This window comes from Primulina eburnea, chromosome 12 (genome assembly GCF_022965805.1).
Source record: "Primulina eburnea isolate SZY01 chromosome 12, ASM2296580v1, whole genome shotgun sequence".
Classification (NCBI taxonomy): Eukaryota; Viridiplantae; Streptophyta; class Magnoliopsida; order Lamiales; family Gesneriaceae; genus Primulina; species Primulina eburnea.
Genome location: NC_133112.1, coordinates 1,038,401 through 1,057,238, shown reverse-complemented (window position 1 = coordinate 1,057,238; position 18,838 = coordinate 1,038,401). Strand labels below are relative to the sequence as shown.

At 31.9% G+C, this 18,838-nt stretch overlaps 3 protein-coding genes across 3 annotated transcripts in view; 1 reads left to right on the top strand and 2 right to left on the bottom strand.

Annotated features, from left to right (window-relative positions):
• Window positions 1-6,494: 6,494 nt before the first annotated feature.
• LOC140807305 (ethylene-responsive transcription factor RAP2-10-like) lies at window positions 6,495-7,411 on the bottom strand. The gene has a single exon (XM_073164103.1). The coding sequence runs from the start codon at window positions 7,210-7,212 to the stop codon at window positions 6,775-6,777; it is 438 nt and encodes a 145-aa protein (XP_073020204.1). The 5' UTR covers window positions 7,213-7,411; the 3' UTR covers window positions 6,495-6,774.
• An 8,762-nt stretch (window positions 7,412-16,173) lies between these two features.
• On the top strand, window positions 16,174-17,609 carry LOC140807753 (protein SSH4). Its single transcript, XM_073164712.1, has 2 exons — window positions 16,174-16,746; window positions 16,874-17,609. The coding sequence occupies exons 1-2, from the start codon at window positions 16,284-16,286 to the stop codon at window positions 17,371-17,373; spliced, it is 963 nt and encodes a 320-aa protein (XP_073020813.1). The 5' UTR covers window positions 16,174-16,283; the 3' UTR covers window positions 17,374-17,609.
• Window positions 17,610-17,897: 288 nt separating this feature from the next.
• Window positions 17,898-18,838, bottom strand: part of LOC140807754 (SUMO-conjugating enzyme SCE1-like) — a 1,386-nt gene continuing 445 nt past the window's right edge. Inside the window, exons 2-3 of the mRNA XM_073164713.1 lie at window positions 18,134-18,286; window positions 17,898-18,021 (exon numbers count right to left, since the gene is read on the bottom strand). Coding sequence (XP_073020814.1) covers window positions 17,908-18,021; window positions 18,134-18,286 — 267 coding nt within the window. The 3' untranslated portion in view covers window positions 17,898-17,907. The remainder of the gene's footprint in view (window positions 18,022-18,133; window positions 18,287-18,838) is intronic.

Sequence of the window (18,838 nt, the reverse complement as noted above, 5' to 3'; positions counted from 1 at the left end):
CAAAATCAACGGCATAACGGCACAATCTCAGTATTCCCGTCAATACCATATCACCAGATATTAATTACAAATCATAACTTATATCCATTACAGTCTGTAATTCATTCATAATCCAAATCTGTCCGGTATAAATCAATATACACTAAAAATTCATAACAATTCCATAATCAGTCCGTTTCTCAATCTGACTTCGATTCTACGATGTCTAACATGTCAAGAACATCATATATGAATCCTATTCAATTCTGAAAATAGCATAATTTCAAAGCATGTCAAAACGTAGTAAAACTTACGTCAAGTTGTAGCCTACGTTGATAGGATTACAGTACTGCAGTCATATTACAATTCGGACGGACGGATTTCTCCCAAAAGACGTAAGGATTTTCAACACATATCCCAGAACCTTTTCTCGATTCTTTTCTTTCCTTTCTACTGAAGGAAACCAACGTATATATGTATATATATATCCTAAGTTGCATGTTATGATACGTGTTCATTTTTCATGAATTCCGGTCGGCGCTCGGGCGGTAATAAACTACCGCTCGAGCGCGGCATCCTCGGTCCAAAATCCTTCCGGATTGCACATTGGCGCTCGGGCGGTCACAAACTACCGCCCGGGCGCCACTTCATCTGCCCAACACATGAGCTTATTGAACATTGGCGCTCGGGCGGTCATTTTCTACCGCTCGGGCGCCAATAGTTCTGTCCAAAGTTGCACCCTTCATATGTAATCTTATTTCGTGTCCCGATTAATCCTTTCATAATCATATCAATTATAAATTAATAATTACAGATTACTAGGATTAACGTTCCGGGCATTACACATATTCAAAAAACACATTAAGATAATAAAATACAAAATTATCTATATTTCAGTCTCATATGTCTATCTATTTAAGATTTTGATATAATATATTGTCAAGTTTCAATATTAAGTGCTGTACCTTTCATTTTATGGTTGTATCAATCTTTTTTGATTGAGAATGTTAATGTGACAGTACACAAATCAGTGTCGTGTCAGCATGACATAAACACTACATTGCTGCCAAGTCAGAAAAATGATGAAAATTGGAACAACAAAAAATATATAACAAACTAAGTCTGAAATTTGATAACATAAAGAACCAAAATTAAAAAATAATTTTTTTATTGAATTAATAAAAAAAAACTCCATCTAAAATATTATCAAGTATTTGGTGGATTACACGGTAATCTCCTCGATGGTATACCATCTTTTCTACTAGGTTTATTTCATCCTATTCATGTGGGCATTGCCCCCATGATAGGATGGATGACCAAGATTTGTCCATGCATATATAGGACTCACTTTTTTTTGGAAATTGTATGTGTGGCAAGATCTTACCCGTTGAAATGAAGTAAGGGTAGTGCCTACGTAAGTAGGATCTCATTTACCTTCTTTCTAGCCTGATTAAAACTCAACACGTGCAATATTAAAGTAATTATTACAATTATAAGCCATAATTGCGGACTAACTATCAATCAAAATGCTTTCCAAAAATATACAAACCGGTTTGCATGTCACATTACTTCTACGGCTCCTAAATTTGTTTGTAAACACTTTCCAATGCACAACTTATAATTAAGTACTCATCTTTTCATAAAATTTAATTTCTCCTTTTACGCTCCCACTTAATTTTGGCATGTTTTCGTAAAAATTGATACACACACTTCCCGATTCGTGAAATAAGATTTTTTAAAATAAACAAATTTATTTAAAAGTGAGTAGTGCAATTTTCTAGCTTGCTCCCGTATTATATATTCCGGCCCTGTATGAATTTACATTTTAAACGCATTAAAGGTCAAATATAATGCAATAATTTTAATTTAATGAAAAATGAATGTACAATTATTTTCCTCTAAAATTTATTAGACGGGGTTAATTGTCGGTCAAAGAAAAGGTGATGTGGAAGTTGGGTGTAATGATATAGAGAAATGGAGCCTACACAGTGGAGCAAACGGTGGGACACCATCATTTGCACGTGTCTGTTTGGACCCGCCACTCTCTTTTCATATAACTTCCAACCTTATTTTATATTTGATCATTGTGTAATAAAAAAAAATTATTATTAAATTCTACGAAAATAGTATAATGTTATAATAAAAGATGATTCCAAAACATTTTTTAGAAGTTACACCAAGATTTACTTATATTTGGGTTTTTTTATGTGAAAATCTGTTGTTACTATTTTTCGATGTATGTTAGGTAAACTCTTAATTATGCAGTAGTTTACATATCGAATCAGGGCTTTTGTTGCATGGACTTATATTAAATAAACATGTGATATTTTCGTTGACAAACATGTTATTCGAATCAATGTCTACAATAATTTTTAGAGTGTGTATATCGACGAGCAGAAAATACCATGCAACATTCAAAAGCAGCTAGCAAATGTGCACTCATACATGAAATGATGCCTTGTTCTTTGAATTTTCAATAAAGTGTACATAATAATTGGGAGATGGAGAATTCTAACTTGTAATAATTAAAGCAATTCATCTAATTATCATGAAACAAACATTGACATGATGATGGTTTTTTTTTCTTCTTTTCCTAGCTAGGCATAATTAGAAAAAAAAAAAAACAAATTAACAAAAGCAAACATCGACGACGTTATAAAATCTATGTTCGATACACACAAATTAAAGTCCGGGTATTAATTTATTTGGATATGTAATAGATAAATTTATTCCAAAAAAAGACAATATCATCTTTTATACGTACGTAGTTAGTAACGTTTTGTTGGGGAAACCCTTCGATTAACCTTGGAAGTTGATGTAAAAGGATGTGTGGTGGGCGACCATTATCAATTATATGCCAAAAAAAGTGAATTAATTTATTGTAGCCATCATTGCCTTGATTGAAAATTTATTCCCGGTTAGATTTAGACTAGCATCTTTTCTAAAAATAAAAATAAAAAATCGTGCAATCAGGTCATCGCTTTATGCTATACAGTGAAAATCACTTTTTTTATTTATCAAAATTATATTAATTTATTTTATATCATATTTTGGAACCTATCGCGTTTCTTGTACATAATTTATATATGAAGTCACCAAAAAATGCACTGATTAATCTAAAAACATATATTAGAATCCGTCATCCCACAATGAATAATATATGCAAAAGAGTAATTAGAAAAACAGTAAGGTTGTATTTGAATTGATTGCTCGACTTTGGTTGTCGGTGTATAGGTAGGAAAAAAAAGAGCAGACCCCATTGAAGACGAAAGATTTCAAATGTATTTTTGTTATTTAGATAATTAAGATCATAAACTACAAATTGGCATATTACGTGTTTATATAGCGTTTATTGTTAATTATGATGGATTTCAAATCATCCAATTATAATGGTTTCATTTAAAATTAATTATATTTTGTATTAGTAATCTATAAATAACAAGTTAAGGTTTAGATTTAAGATTTGATCAATTTCATTGTAATTAATAAAAGTATAATCGAAATCCATTAATTTCAACTTCTTTGACGAAGCACACTAAAGTTGGTGCAAATGTTGCAGTGGAAAGGGTTTTTTTAAGAGGGAATGGAAATGGATGACAGTCCAAAACCCAAATCGATTGCACTGAAATATCAACTAAAATTCTGCAAGCTTTTTAAATGTAATTTTAATATATTATGTCTTTGCCTTTACACACACACACACACTGATAAATTAAAGTTCGAATCATGTAATCTTTTTTGTTTTGGCTTTCTTTAATTCCCACTAACATAAAGCTAGTGGCATTTCAATTTCAAAGTTTCAAGTTCATCGATTGCTAAAACTTACAATGTTATGGAAGGAAAATTTTGCGACATATTATACTGTATTAATGTTGGTTCGAGATAGCTAGATTGCAATGAAAAATCAGCAATGTTCCATCAAATTTAACTCATTTAAATGAATTATTGCACTGGAGATGACCGTGGAGACTCGAGTAGTTTAATTAATTTTATTAACAACTTTTTTCGAACGTCAATAATTTTTGATTTCGAATTTTTATGCTTATATTCTTATAATATGGTTTTAGTTATCCCTTAAAAAAAATTTGCCATTCGATTTTGGTAAAATGTGGCAAAATGCACTCTTTTTTTCTCAAGGGCCAGATCTCGCATTCTCAGGGCTTGCCAAGTTGATTGAGCAATACAATCGAGCTGGGCCACGGTGACCTCCCAATATGACGAATACATTTTGTATATTGCACTTTCAGTATCTGAACTTTATTAGCTGGTGGAAGTTGACCCAAACCCAGCTCTCATACACCCAGCAATACTAGCACTAAGTGAAGGGGTTAGTATAATGCATAAAAATAGGAAAATGAATTTCTACTACCATCTATAGTTAGTTATATATGTATAAAATGGTGATCTTATTATTGATATCAGAATCGATGTCACGTATTCTATTCTCATGAGTTGTAAGGATGTAATCATTGAAAATGGATTTTTTAGAACAATAATTATGACAACGATTGAAATAATGTATATTAATTTATGTATAGTGTAAATTTTTTGATAAAGTAACAAACTATCGATACTATTGAATTTCAACGATAATATGAATTGATGATACTAGTAAAAAAAAATGTAGACACATGGTAATATACTCGTTACATAGAGGAAATTGCATGTTTGATCGAGCTTATTAATTAATCAGTAAAGAACTAGGTTTAATTCGCTTGTTTGTCTCATATGTAAGGTTTGCTCCCAGCTCCCCAAATTTGTCAAATAATAATAAAAAAAGACCTATAAATAGAAATGGCTGCTGTTAAATTTAAAAACAGAGGCGGTGTATTAAATTGGAGTAATTAATCTCATATTGCAAAATATTCAAATATTGTTTCATTTTTCCTCAGCAAAAGCTAGGAAGGCTTGGATAGTTGATAATGAGAAAGCATTCAGTTGTGGTATTTGACTGGCCGCCATTGTTAGAGCCTTTACCATGATACATATGCTGAATCTAATTCACTTTTTGTAAATCACTATTCATAAAAGGAACTGATCCAAGGATCCTTCGACTCATTTTTAAGTTTTCAGAAACAGACACTCTATGCTAAATTCACCACCATGTGAGAAAAGCCACAGCTAGCTTGTATTGGCACTTCTTGAGGATGAATGATCTTTTACTCTCTCTTTTTTTTTTCTTTTTCTTTTTCGTATCCATTAACTTCACACACAAAAGATCTAATCTAGTTAACTAATTTCTTGATATCAAACACACACATTCATTCACCCGAATTCAAACACATTAATACTAACTTATTGTGGAGTAAGTAGCCAAAGTGATGAACGTGATTGGATATTAGAGAGACAACTTACTAAATTTGGAGAGGAAAAAAAATAACAGAAGAATTATGGCTTCAAAAACATGAATCTCTGGTACGATGGTACCAATCCTGTAGCAACTTAGCAATCAATAAGTGCCAATATTCGGTATGAGACATAGCTAGCTAGCTTTAAATAAGAAACCATTAGAAAACAGCATGAAATTGTGTTTGGAGCCTTCACCAATCACCCATATCCATCTTGACAGTAACATGACAAAAAAAAAAGTAGATTATACAATAAATATGATAAATAAATCATTGCGTATATTTTTAAAAAATTTAAAGCTTCCACCGTCTTGTGACAAGGACTGAGGACCACAATCTTTTTCACTGTTTTTGAATAGCGATTTTTGTGTTTATTATTATTTATTGATGATGGAGTCCACACAAAAACGTCACTAAAATGCCTGGTTTTAGATACCCATCTGGATCTCTTTTAACCTTATCTTCTTCTTATTAAAGTTGCCCTTCATCTCTTGTTGGAATAACACCAATCTAGCTCCACAGGGAAGTTCCACGTATTTTAAATTTTTAAGATTTTAGTTTCACCAACATACTAAAATACGAATTTACATTGTAGTATTGAAAAATACTAAAATAGCACTTTTAACATAAAATGTAATATGTTTTCATTTAAATCAAATAAGCATATATTATATAATATTTCTTCATAACATAACTACAAAAACTGATATTTTAGCATGAGTTGAGTTGATTTGAAGACCTGTTTTACAAAATTACACAATCTCATATGTTAAAATTTTAATTAACTAGCGATTTCAAATACATATATAAAACGATTAATTAAAACAATAACAGTTATATTCGAACAACACAACACAACACAACACAATTATTTTGAAGTGTTAATATTTTATGTTTAGTGGGCAAAATTCAAAATTTTAATATATTGTGATTTGACTTTATAAAGAAGCAAGGAAAGCCAATAGATGTTCTGGAAGAATGACTCAATGTAACAGTGACTAAGCATTCAAAATAAGCCAACAAAAAGATGAAGCCAAAATCATAAAAAATAAAACATAACAATAACAAACAAATGTTTCAATCTAGTATTTTGCAAATAACCCCTCGATTTTTATAACTATTCACGAAATAATAATAATAATAATATTTTATGCTTACAAACCTATCTAGTCATCCAAATTCTTGGTACACCTCAACCAAAATCTTAAAAGATACATAATTCCCATGTAATTAAAGCCTTTAATTAAGCACAATTATAAGAAATTACGAGGTAATTTAATTCATTAACTATCGAAGTACCCACCATAGCCCTAATCAACTTTAAGCTCTCCATCCTCCACCAGATGTGCACTTACAGCTAACTCAGACGTTACAGATTACAAAAAGGATAAAAATAGTGAAAATTTAATACCTTCTAATAAAATAATTAAAGCACATTTAACTACCCTCAAGAATCCTCAAGACTAGGATACTCGTTCAAATCGGGCTTCTGAGAAACCCGGCCCGATTCAGTTATTGCATGGCCGGCTGACTGTAGCGCGTCAACCCTAGCACCAACTTCGGCAGCTTTTTTCCTGATGGCGGCGGCGGACAGATCTCGCGTCACTTCGACATCACTGGCTATGCAATCGGGGAAGTTGAGCCTCGCGGAAGGACCACGGAGGTAGAACACCGCAGTGTCGTAGGCACGCGCCGCCGCTTCGGGGGAGCTGTAAGAACCGAGCCAGATTCTTGACCTTTTGTTGGGCTCCCTTATCTCCGCCACCCATTTTCCCCACTTCCTCATCCTTATGCCTTTATAGGGCTTGTCTTGTTGCCTTTGCCTACTCTTGCTCTCTGTGTTTGATGAAGAAGTTGAAGATTTAACACAAATAGCTCCTTCCATTCTTCAAGAAAATATACCCTTTAAATATATGTATTAAAATTCCCTCTCAAAAACTTCCCTTTTGTTTGTGGATTTGGATTTTTTTTCCAGAAAGTATTAGTTTGGGATTCCGCAAAACAGGAGAAATGGATGAGAGGAATCGTAAAGCATGTAGGCTAGGGACAACTCGTGCAAGAAAACTCTTACTTTGAGATCAGTATATATCTATATATATATATGACAGCGGAGTGGAAGGGCTTCATTGCATACATGTCATTATAAGAATAATCATTATTAAAAATTACAATTATATAATTTTACGCTTATATTACATATACATAAATAATTAATAAAATATACAAATTTTGTAAAATGGATGATCCACAGCTACCTTAACTTATTCACCTCCTTCTAGTTTAACTGTGGTCATCACATGTGATGCGTGCTCGATCACATTAAATTCACGTAAGTAATAAATAAAAAAAATAAGGGAAAATTTATATTTTTATTTATTAAAATTTCACAGTTTGGTTTTAATGCACTGACATTTTTTTAAAAAAATATTTTATTCCTAACTATTTCACCTTAAACTGACTTGACACATCGAACAATGATGAGATCAGACACCTTAATTTATTATATGTCATGTCAATAATTGGATTATAACAGCTATAAACAAAAATTAAAGTACTAGAACTAACATTTAAGAAGTTAATGAAAAAATTAGGAGACTTGAAAAATTATTTTCCCACAAATTATTCATTGAAATGCGAATAATGTATGATATTTTTAAAAATATGATTGTATACTTTCATAATATTTTTTTGGAAGTGAAAATAATATAAGATATATTTAATTATGATTATGTGTAATTTTATAAATATTGTTCTACTAATTTTTTTTATGAGTGAAACGTTGCAGCTGTGTGAGAGTCTATGGAGAAAGGCAGTATCGGCCGCCGAGTCGTCTGATGGAGTATCATTTCTACAGTTTTGGTCGACATACAGTATCCCGTTTCTAATATTTTCCCATCAAACTCATCTCTAGATCTCTTACTTTTCACTAATTTCAGGATCTAGATATGTAAAAATTGTTACCAAATATATTTTAAATTAATAATAACCAAAACTTATAATTAATATCTCTAAATTTTTATCCAAGTTACAATAGGTTAAACGTAAGCAATGGTGCCAACTCAATGGACGTACGTGAAACTCGTTTTCTTCTGGAAATCTAATTATTTATGTTTATTAATTAAAAAAACTGAAAATTTACTGTTTAGAAGGGTTTTAAAACCAAATTTTGTCGATTTTTATAACCAAGGCGGTGGTGAGAGTGAGTATTATGTGTCTCACCATCGGTTTTCTAACATATATATAATATATATATTTGAGGTTTCTGAAAGTCAAACGATTCAATGAATTTTCCAATACAAGAATTAGGCGTTTGAAAGTCATATCGAGAAATTGACGTATATAGGAAAACTATTCCACTTCACACACGTAACCTCTTTATTATTATATTATTATTATAATTAAATATCTTCTATTTTTTATTAATTTTCAGTTCAAACACAATGGCAGACTAATTGGTCTGATCCTATTATTATTATTTAAAAATTTGATGACCGACACATTGAGGTGGATGAGATAGAACTATTTAATTATTTTTCATAATCTTATTAATTTTCATGCATTCAATTCTTCAATATTATATATATTTAAAATTAAAATTTATATAAATTTTATTAATTATTTTGCTAATTAAGTAGGCTATACGTATTCAATTTGAACATCGGTTCTTGGCTTTTTATATTCCATGATATTGTTGACAAACGTGCTAATTGAATAATTGGACTTGATAGACGAGAGATCCTGGATATTTGATTTATCGCAGAAATACATTATCTTTGCCTAATTTATTTTTATTTTATTGTACGATAGATGCTTAGTTAAAAAACATTTAATTTACTTTGTTCACCCAGTCATCGCTCAAAAACTTCAAATCGTCAAATTATATGATAAAGAAATATTCTTTTAGGTTCAAATATTTTAAATCAACAGTATTCTTCGTTAAAAGAATTATTTCGAGCCAATAATGTTTTTTGTCGTTAATCATCAACTCTAACTTTTGATGAGGAACCTCGAAAAAATTCAACTATAAGATAACATTAAATCTGCCAATTTCATGCTATAAATTTAAATTTGAAACAAAATTTTTATTCATCCGTTCGCATTCTTCTTCACAAGAAACATTTATCGCCAAGTTGCTCCATATTTAAATGCTTCTTTGCTTTTTTTGATGGGGAAAGTTGGCCATTCACGCCGAAAAATCCGAAAATCGGACGATAATTTGAAAACATCGCACCTGCGGTTCTATTCGTTTATAACTCTGCTGACAAATTAATTTATTTTTAAAAGTTGTATGCATGTGCCATCTAAACAATAATATAAATTTTCATTATGTTTGAATTATAAAATTTATATCATATTTTCTCAAAAATCTGAACATAAAAAATAAAAAAAAATGTATATGCATGCCATCAGAGCCAGCTGACTATTTATTTTTTAAAACGTCTACTAAAGTGCCACAAAACATAAGCAACTCCCCGGCAGCTTATCGGAAGTTAGGTTTAGTTCGGTATGGTATATCGGTTTTCTAAAGAATATTATATATCGAAAATATTCTGCATCGAAAAATGAATACAGATATTGAACCGAAATTTCGATATAACATTAAATATATCCGCAAAAATACCAATGATTAAATATATCCGCTTTGCTTCCGCACATTAATTTTTTTTTTTAATCACAACAGAGAGAAATAACACTATGGGAGTTATTGGCTAAATCTTAGATCAATCAACAAAGAATAAAAACCCTTTAAATTCCAAGAAAGATAAGCCCATTTCCAACCCTCCTATTTTGTCCAATTTCGACGATGATATTTCCACTTTCTGCCGATAATGCCCTTCCCGTCTTAATTTGTCGGCAGACCAGTTCAGTACAAGGCGTGGTCTCGTTACAGCGGACCCTGCACACCAAGAAAAAATAAAAAAAAAACATTTATTTATTTATTAAAGAGAAATATTTAAAGAGGAAATGAAAAAAAGAAACAAATAAGTAAGTAGACAAGCACATCAATCGAATCGGTACATTGTCCATTTAGATGTGCTAAAAGTTACATGAGAAAATAAAAATATTAAAACTTCAGTGTAATTCTCAAAATGCAAGACATACCCATGCATAAGCTAAACCAACCTGATAAGTGTTGTAAATCATATTTTTCGAATGAAAATATATAAAACAAGAGTATATGTTTCTTGTGAGACGATCTCACGAATCTTTATCTGTGAGATAGGTCAATTCTATCGATATTCAAAATAAAAAACAATACTTTTAACATAAAAAGTAATATTTTTTCATAGATGACCCAAATAAGAGATTTGTCTCACAAAATATGACCTGTGAGACCGTCTCAAATAAGTTTTTGCCATAAAGCAAAGCACACATCGGATTCTCCAGTGTATTTTCTCAAAAACATAATTTTCTCTCCTTATGTCGTTTGACATATATCATCGTTAATCTTAATTTGATTTCTTATCATAATTAGTTTATTAATTACTATTTTATATTCCAACTTAATAAAATGTACTTTTAACTCGTAAACTCTATGTCAGTAATACCATAAAATTATATTAGAATCCTAACTAACACAACATATACCTTTCTACATGATAAGAGATCGATCGATTTACAATAGAACATTTTCTTAAAAAAGGCATATTTATTAGGGAAAAATGCATTTTTGGTTCTACATTTTTATCCATTTGCGATTTAGGTTCTTTGTTGTCAAATTTCAATTTGCGTCTGATATATTTGCTTTTTTGTAAATTTAAACATTTTTTAAATATGTTAACGATGTAACACCGACATGACGTTGATATATATAATGTCACATCAACAAACTCGATGAAAATATACTAAAATCACCCAAAAAAATAAAAGATACAAGACTAAGACTCAAATTTGACAAAATAAGTAATCAAAATCGTAAATAGTTAAATATATAAAACTAAACATGCAGTTTTCATCTCTTTATTATCTCGCACCAAATTCTCAATACATATACTTTGTGATAATTATATTTTCCCGAAAGACCCAAGAAGACTAGTACTACTTAGTACTAGCCAAAGGTTTTGTTTATTTTTTTCCCTTTTCTAGCCTTGTTCATTTTTTTAACATATTTAATACCGATTCAAGAATCGTACGTGGTAAAAGTTTAATTTCAAACAAAATATAATAACTGATTTTGAAGTTAAGATTATTTCATCATAACAAGGATATAAGCATGATTAAAAAGATTGAAATTTGGATATAACTCAACTTCAAAAACTAATTCAAGAGACATGATTTTTCAAGTTCATATATACAAGTTTCAAGAATTTACTCTATTTGAGATATTTAATATATCTTCATCACGTCAAAATATGAACAACTGGAGTTTAAAATTTTTCAAGACATTATCCAAAACACAAAGGTGAGCATTGGATCTGATATCATGTTAAGATTGAGATTTGAACCTAACTCAACTTCGAAAACTAACTTAATACAGATGATTGTCCAAGTTCATATACGCAACTCCCAATGATTTAATCCAACCGATGTTGGATATATAAGATCACACCTCTGACTCTTATGAATTGACAAGTGTTGTGTGAAGTTTACAAGAACATATCGGAAGATACTATTAGAAGCTATTCATCTATTACAGAAAATTGGTTCTTAAATCATCATGACGATCGTGAAAGGTTACTTCGGCATTTCAACATATCACCTATATAAATTATCATGCAGAAAATCCAAATAAGAAAATGTTATACATTTCTCATATCTTGACTGTACGTATAATTTACGGTTTCATTTGTATTAACAGATTTGAAGTTAATTATTTCAAATTTATTGATTTATTTGGATAAATCCATTCGAAAATGAATTTCAAATATCGATTAATTATTTTGTAAATTATAGTAGTAAATTTCAAATTCATCAAAATACAGTCATTTAAACTTATTCCTTCGAATGCTATCTCAAATCCAAACGTAAGATAATATCAATCTAGCACGACTAGAGATTATTACGTTTAAGACTGAGATAAACAATATGCCAAAATGGCATGAGAGGTTACGACTGATTGATTCTATGCATGTCATCTTCTGTTTGAAGTTTAGGCCCAATGGCCTGGCTAGCTGCTAGTCCAATATGTGTATTTTATTGGCCCAAATTTTGGTTTTGGCCTCTTTCGTAGTGTGGCCATATAAATTAAAAAAATAGTACAGGTCCAATTTATGAATTCCCATTCGTTCTCCATTTCGAGAACCGACAGGCCCAATTTGTTTGTATCTTCATCAACTATATATATATATATATATATATATATATATATATATATATATATATATATATATAACGAGTATTTATTATCTCATCAACTCAATGAAATTAAATAATGTTTGAGTTGATGAAATAATAAATACTCGTTTTAGATCGACTAGTCCCCCAATGTTTGTTACTTATTGGTGCGATTTTTAAATGTATTTTATTGGATTTTTTTTTTTTAATGAAGTGATCTGCGGTGGCTCATTAAATTTATATGTGCGCAATAATTTTATGTGGGTATTATTCAATACAAGGGATGACTGTGGAGGATGATGTCACCCATTTCAAAAACATTATGATAATTTTATTTTCAAAGTACTCTAAAATGTTTGACTAGCGTAAATATGTTATCATGTTACTGATTTTTTTCCCCAAAAATTTCATAAATATAAATTACTAAATACCATCTTATTGGTTAAAGATAGCATTTTATTCCATTATTCATTTTTTAAAATTTATATTTCTTTCGTACATTGAAATAGGGAAGTATGTCTTATTGTCTCCATGCCAAGCATCATCTTTTCTCCGAATGTTTTGATGTTTTAATTAGTATTTTAATATTTTATTTTTCTGGACAAATGTGTATATATATTAAAAATTATCGGGATTGTTGAAATCAATGTTTCCAACAACAACAAAAACTACCATTATAATATATATAATAATAAGTTTTCTAATGCCTATGACAAAAAACTACCAACACTAGTCTCAAAAAAGTATGTTGCTTAATTTGCCTTCGTTTCTCTAAATTTGTTCCCATATTTTAGTAACCTTTGCCACAATTTCAGCAATATAATTGATACCCTCTGGGGAGTCTCGATCGGGTCATGGGCTTTGAATTATCCCGGATTATGGATTAGGTCATGAAAAGCTTTGGACCGATCCGATATCAACCGGACAAATGACTGCTCGAGACATCATATCTCCGAGCTACCAAAGTTTCGGACTTTCAGACTAGTTCTCAGACGATGACCCTCTACCCGAGTTACCTCGATAATAGCAAAACACTCGAGTGCACAAGCATGCGATACCTTATTTTGATAATCATTACCCTCAAAATCATATGGATTTGAGAGGACGAAAGGAACAGTTTGGCGTGTCAGATAAACTGGCGTTAGAAAGTAGAGTATAAGCAATCATCTTGCCATAATTAATAAGTGGGACACTGAATACATGGTCATCGTTGACTTTCTTATATAAATATCATATTTCTTAACATTTAAAACATTCATTCACATATATATTGTCTACGTTTACTCTCTACAATTTCATACACCATTGGCACATTATTCTCTTTGCTACATTGGTTCTCTTCGTTCACCTGTTAACTTTAGAATTGGAATGACCACGTTGGACACCTCTCTTATGCTCATTCACGTTATTATCTTCGTGTTTGCAGGTCAGCAGCAGCTTTTCTCGGGAGAAAAGCCTCTGGTTTAAACACATCTGGTTGTGCTCTCCTCCCTCATTAATTTTATACTCGATCCAGTAAATTGCTCGACCCAACTCACTCGATTTAGGCAGATCACATGAATAATATCTCAATCAAGGATGCAATAACAATAACTTTCAAAGCAATTACATCGTGAAGAAAGAAACTACACATGTATGTTGATCATTTGAAGATTAATATTTAATCACATCTAGAAGAAAGAAACTACACATGTAGAATAAAATAATATTTTAACAAAAATAAAAGCATGTTTACCAAAATAGATGCCAATTGCATTGAGTCCTACCATTTACTTCATCTGTGCTAGTTTCTCGATCAATTTTAAAATTTAGCTCAAGTGTACTATAACTGGGATTTTTTTAGTACTTTTTTCGTAAAGAAAAGAGCAAAATGGGTCACAAAATTTGGCATAATTATGATTTTGGTTATCTAATTAGTCAAATTTATGTCTTAGTTCGATAATTTTGTTTCTTTTGTAATATGATTCCATTTTTGTCAAAGCCTACTGAGGTGGCGGTGATCATTGGTGACATAGTGTTGGGTGTAACTATATTATCACTTCTGTAAAAAAAAAAAAAAATAAAGTTATAAAATCAAGTAAATTTATTTTATAATTCTGAAATTTGACTAATCAGAGAACAAAAATCAAAATTATATCAACATATAAATATATAAAAATTAAATTACGATAGGCTTTTTGACCAGAAATAGAGTTTTCGAATCATTGTTGTTTTACTTCTTTTTTCTTTTTTGAATTTTGTAAAGAAATTTTCAACGTGTATTATTAAGGTTGTAAAAAGTGCATAAAGTGTCGAATTGAAGTTTCAAACTTTTTATGTTTGGGTTCGTCTAGGATGAGCAAAAATGCAAAAACAGTGTTTCTAATTTTATTATAATTTTAATTACCTCAAGCTAATAAATATATTAAATAATATATAAAATAAAAATAACAATTTTAAAATTGAATGATGGTGGACTATGAGATTTTTTTTTTAATTGAAGGAGTTTTATCGGTGTAACGAGGAAATACTGAGATTTTTTTGGGGGTTTTTATTGAATGAAAAGTTCCATATTTAGATATGGAAATTTTCATTCAATAACAAATTTAAAATTGAATGATGTAGGAACGAGGAAATAGGATTATAATTTTCAAATATGGAAAAATCGATATGAGAGCGTCTAACACAAATTTTTGACTTCTCAAAATAATGGATTCAGATACGTTTCCGAATAATCCGAAAAAATCGATCGATGAATTATGCTTCTCAATAGCTATTAAAAGACGTAATTGGTTCGGCTCAAAAATATGCTCATCTAGAAGGCCTAATAAAACAAAAGGCAACACCCCCGCCTTTGAAAATGTAAATGAAATGAATGGAGAAAGACTTGACTTCAAGAAAAAAAAATTAGGTGTCGGCTTTGGGTTTCATAAAAGGTCAATAAAGAAACGTGTTGGTTAATGCCAACTTAATAAATACCATCATTTACCTACTTTTGCATTTGTAACATTTCACCCTTTTCTCGACTTTTTTTTTTTTTTGCTTACAACAAATTACTCTCTTTCTTTGCCAGCTGCTGCTGTCTTTCTTGAATCATTCCAAGTCCACACCTCTCCCATTTTCATTACCAATGCCCACTTTTTCCCGTTTACAGATATTTCTGCAGACAATTCAAGATCGAGCTAGTTAAATACGAAGGGAAAATATTGTTTCTTTTACTTTTCTGTTTTTCTCGTGTGTGAATTTCATCGGACATGATTGAAAGGTTACATGTAACTCTGATCGCAGTTTCTGCAGTAATTCTGGTTCTTATTCTTGTTCTAATCCTGCGGCGATGCTTCCATCGAAAGGCGCGTAAAAACTCAGTCATTTCAGATGAAGAAAGAGGTCAATCTTTACAGAGTGGGATTTCCAGGCTTCATCAAATGAATCTCGATCTTGAAAGAGATGCATCCAAGAAGGCAAATAATTACTACGTTTTACGGCACGGGGTCTCCACGAAAAAGCCGATTTTTAACTGGGCTGATCACCCTTCTCTGATCACAGATGCCGTAGAAAACGGATGGTCACGGTTTGCTTTTACAACCTTAATCTCATTCTCCTTCTGTCAAATCTGCGAAGTCCCTTTTAGGAGTTTGTGCCGCAGGTGATCCACTTGATGTAGAAATTGCGTGGGAAGTGTGCGAAGGATCAGCAGATTTTATGCAGAAAATTAGATTAAATCCTGGGTTCAAGAGAACTAGTGCAAGTGTTGGTTCTTCAATGGGAGCTGTCTCTGTGATCAGGACAGCTTTACCTTTACCAGGTCCACATTTGGGGAACTCATCTTTCCCACAGGAAGCATATTTCGAGATTACAATTCTATCTTGTAATGAAAATATTCACGATCATTTGGTTGAAAAGGAGAGGAAAGATAAGTCAGAAGGAGAGAAAATTAAGCTCATTGGGGAGGATTTTAATGCGAAAATGAATTCCAATTCTCTGAATCATGTCAGCGGTAGAAACAAGATTGAAGATATGAAACTTGGTGGGAAAAAGGATGGCAAAACTGAAATTGTTTTGCTTTCTGTGGGATTCACGGGAGGCGGCACTATTCCCTTGAAAGTTCCAGGAAGCTATCCTGGGTCTATTAGTTTCAATTCCAGTGGCTCTGTTTATCTTGACGGTATTTTTCTCGGTCTATTATTGGGATTATTTTCTTCTTATTTAGATTTCTGGTTCATTTACATCAACTAGCATCAAAAGGGTATCAATCAATCACTCATTTTACGTTCTTGATTCACTTTTCTCAGGGGTTAAACTCGTGTTTGATTCCGGAAAAGAAGACTATGCAAGAATAGGAAAGGTGATAGGCTGTGGCTACAATCCAAGCCAGAAGAAAGTATTCTTCACGTCTGATTCACAGTTGGTACATGAAATCCATTGCAAGACAGAGGAATTCAGCTCTCCACTCTATCCAACAATGGCAGCAAACACGGATATCACAGTTCTTGTCAATCTTGGACAGAGCCCATTTAAATTTTTGCCTGGAAATAGACACAGGACTCCGAATCCATGCTTCATTGGACCAATGTTAGGAAATTCTCCGTCCTTGGGATATGAAGATAGCAGGGAGCTTTTCTCGATGGGGAGGATCGATTCGCAGTGGCTACAACGGAGTGCCATGAGAAGCAATAATAACACAGTGAATAGTATTAAAGGTTTAGAATATGACATGGAATCTGAGGGTGATTTGTTTGAAATTGTCTTGGATAGTACGGGACGATCTCCATATGCTGCCACACATCAGTAGTTGTGGAATTTCGTAGATGCAGGGAAAGGTGCTTACTTCGAAAGTAGATTATTTCACTCGAGATCAGACGCCTTCAGATCTTAAAATCTATAGTACAGAGATATAAAAGGTGTATATATGCCTGCACATGTACATAATATCATTGAATGTAAAGGGAAAGGGAGGAGAAATTTTGGGGTTTAGTTTGTGTAGAGGGATAGTTCTCTTCTTTAACAATGTTTTTTCATAAGCTCTCGTATTAAGCAATAAAATTATTCAGCAAACAACATATGCATTTCATATTCGAGTATAGGCCAAGGACCAAATTTCAGTATTTTAAATGTTTCTGATGTTCATGTAGAAAGATAGGCGAGTTGAGTGTGATCACGTATCAAAGAGACAGTAACATTAAACCGGAGGTGGATATCGGCTGGCTTGTTCTCTCTCCCTTCTGCTGTACTCATTAGGTTGCTGGCAAAAAATAACAATATTATAAACTAAATTTTATCCGAGAAACGTACGAAAAGCTGTACAAAAGCAACGCACTTGATCACCTCAGACAAAATCTAGATTGCTCTGAGATTGTGCTGCATTATCTGGCTTCGGGTTTTCCTGCAAATGTTGAATAGCGACTACAATTTGCTTCACGGTAAACGTTGCTCTCCAGCCCTATGAAAACCGATTTCGCAAATATGGAGTCAGTCCCCATAATTCGATTCCAATGGAAGATATAAAACAACGCAAATGGTTTCCACCACTAGCTGTAGCGTATACTACTTACATGGCCCTCATCCTGGATAGAGAGAGATACTGTTCCGGATGGATACACATTAGGATGAAAGAAACCAGGAGGGAACTTGCATGTGGGATTTGTCAATGGGTATTCTTCACTGAAATATAACGTTATAGGAAAGTAGCCACCTTCCTTGTCGGTCTACAACAAAAATATCAGCCTTTCATACTTTCAACTAGTATTTTTATACTGTGCGTTTCATATGTTTATTTTCATTTGTTCATGCACTTGATTTTTGGTTCCATGCCAATGCTTTCCGCTTCAAACAATATTATGCTTCTCAGGTTGAATATGCCTCTTTACGACCCTCTATGAGTTATGTAATCGTTAAGAGGTTGGGAGATAGACGAACTGGAGCAAGTGGTGGCAAATGTTTCAAATAATCATCAACAAAATGGAATGAATATTGACATGATGGTAAAGATTTTTGTTGGCATTTATGATAGGAATACCAAATGGAACAACAATAGCAGGAAAAAGAAACAGTTTACTGGGACTGCAGAAAATGAATCAAACCCAATAAAAGATCACTAAATTGATTAAATCTTGATGGAGAATCCAAAGCAATTCAATCACCGAAAACACAAGATAAAAAGAGCTAGATGCAAAAATCTCAACATTTTTATCAAAAATAGTATCATATTTTTCACACAAAACATACTATAACCTGATGCCAACAGTCAGAAACAAATC

Bases quoted from the DNA above. Each gene is read 5' to 3' on its own strand.
- LOC140807753 (XM_073164712.1), top strand. From the start codon at position 16,284: ATGCAGAAAATTAGATTAAATCCTGGGTTCAAGAGAACTAGTGCAAGT. The intron at 16,747-16,873 runs GTATTTTTCTCG...CACTTTTCTCAG, and splicing joins TGGCTCTGTTTATCTTGACG to GGGTTAAACTCGTGTTTGAT.
- LOC140807305 (XM_073164103.1), bottom strand. From the start codon at position 7,212: ATGGAAGGAGCTATTTGTGTTAAATCTTCAACTTCTTCATCAAACACA.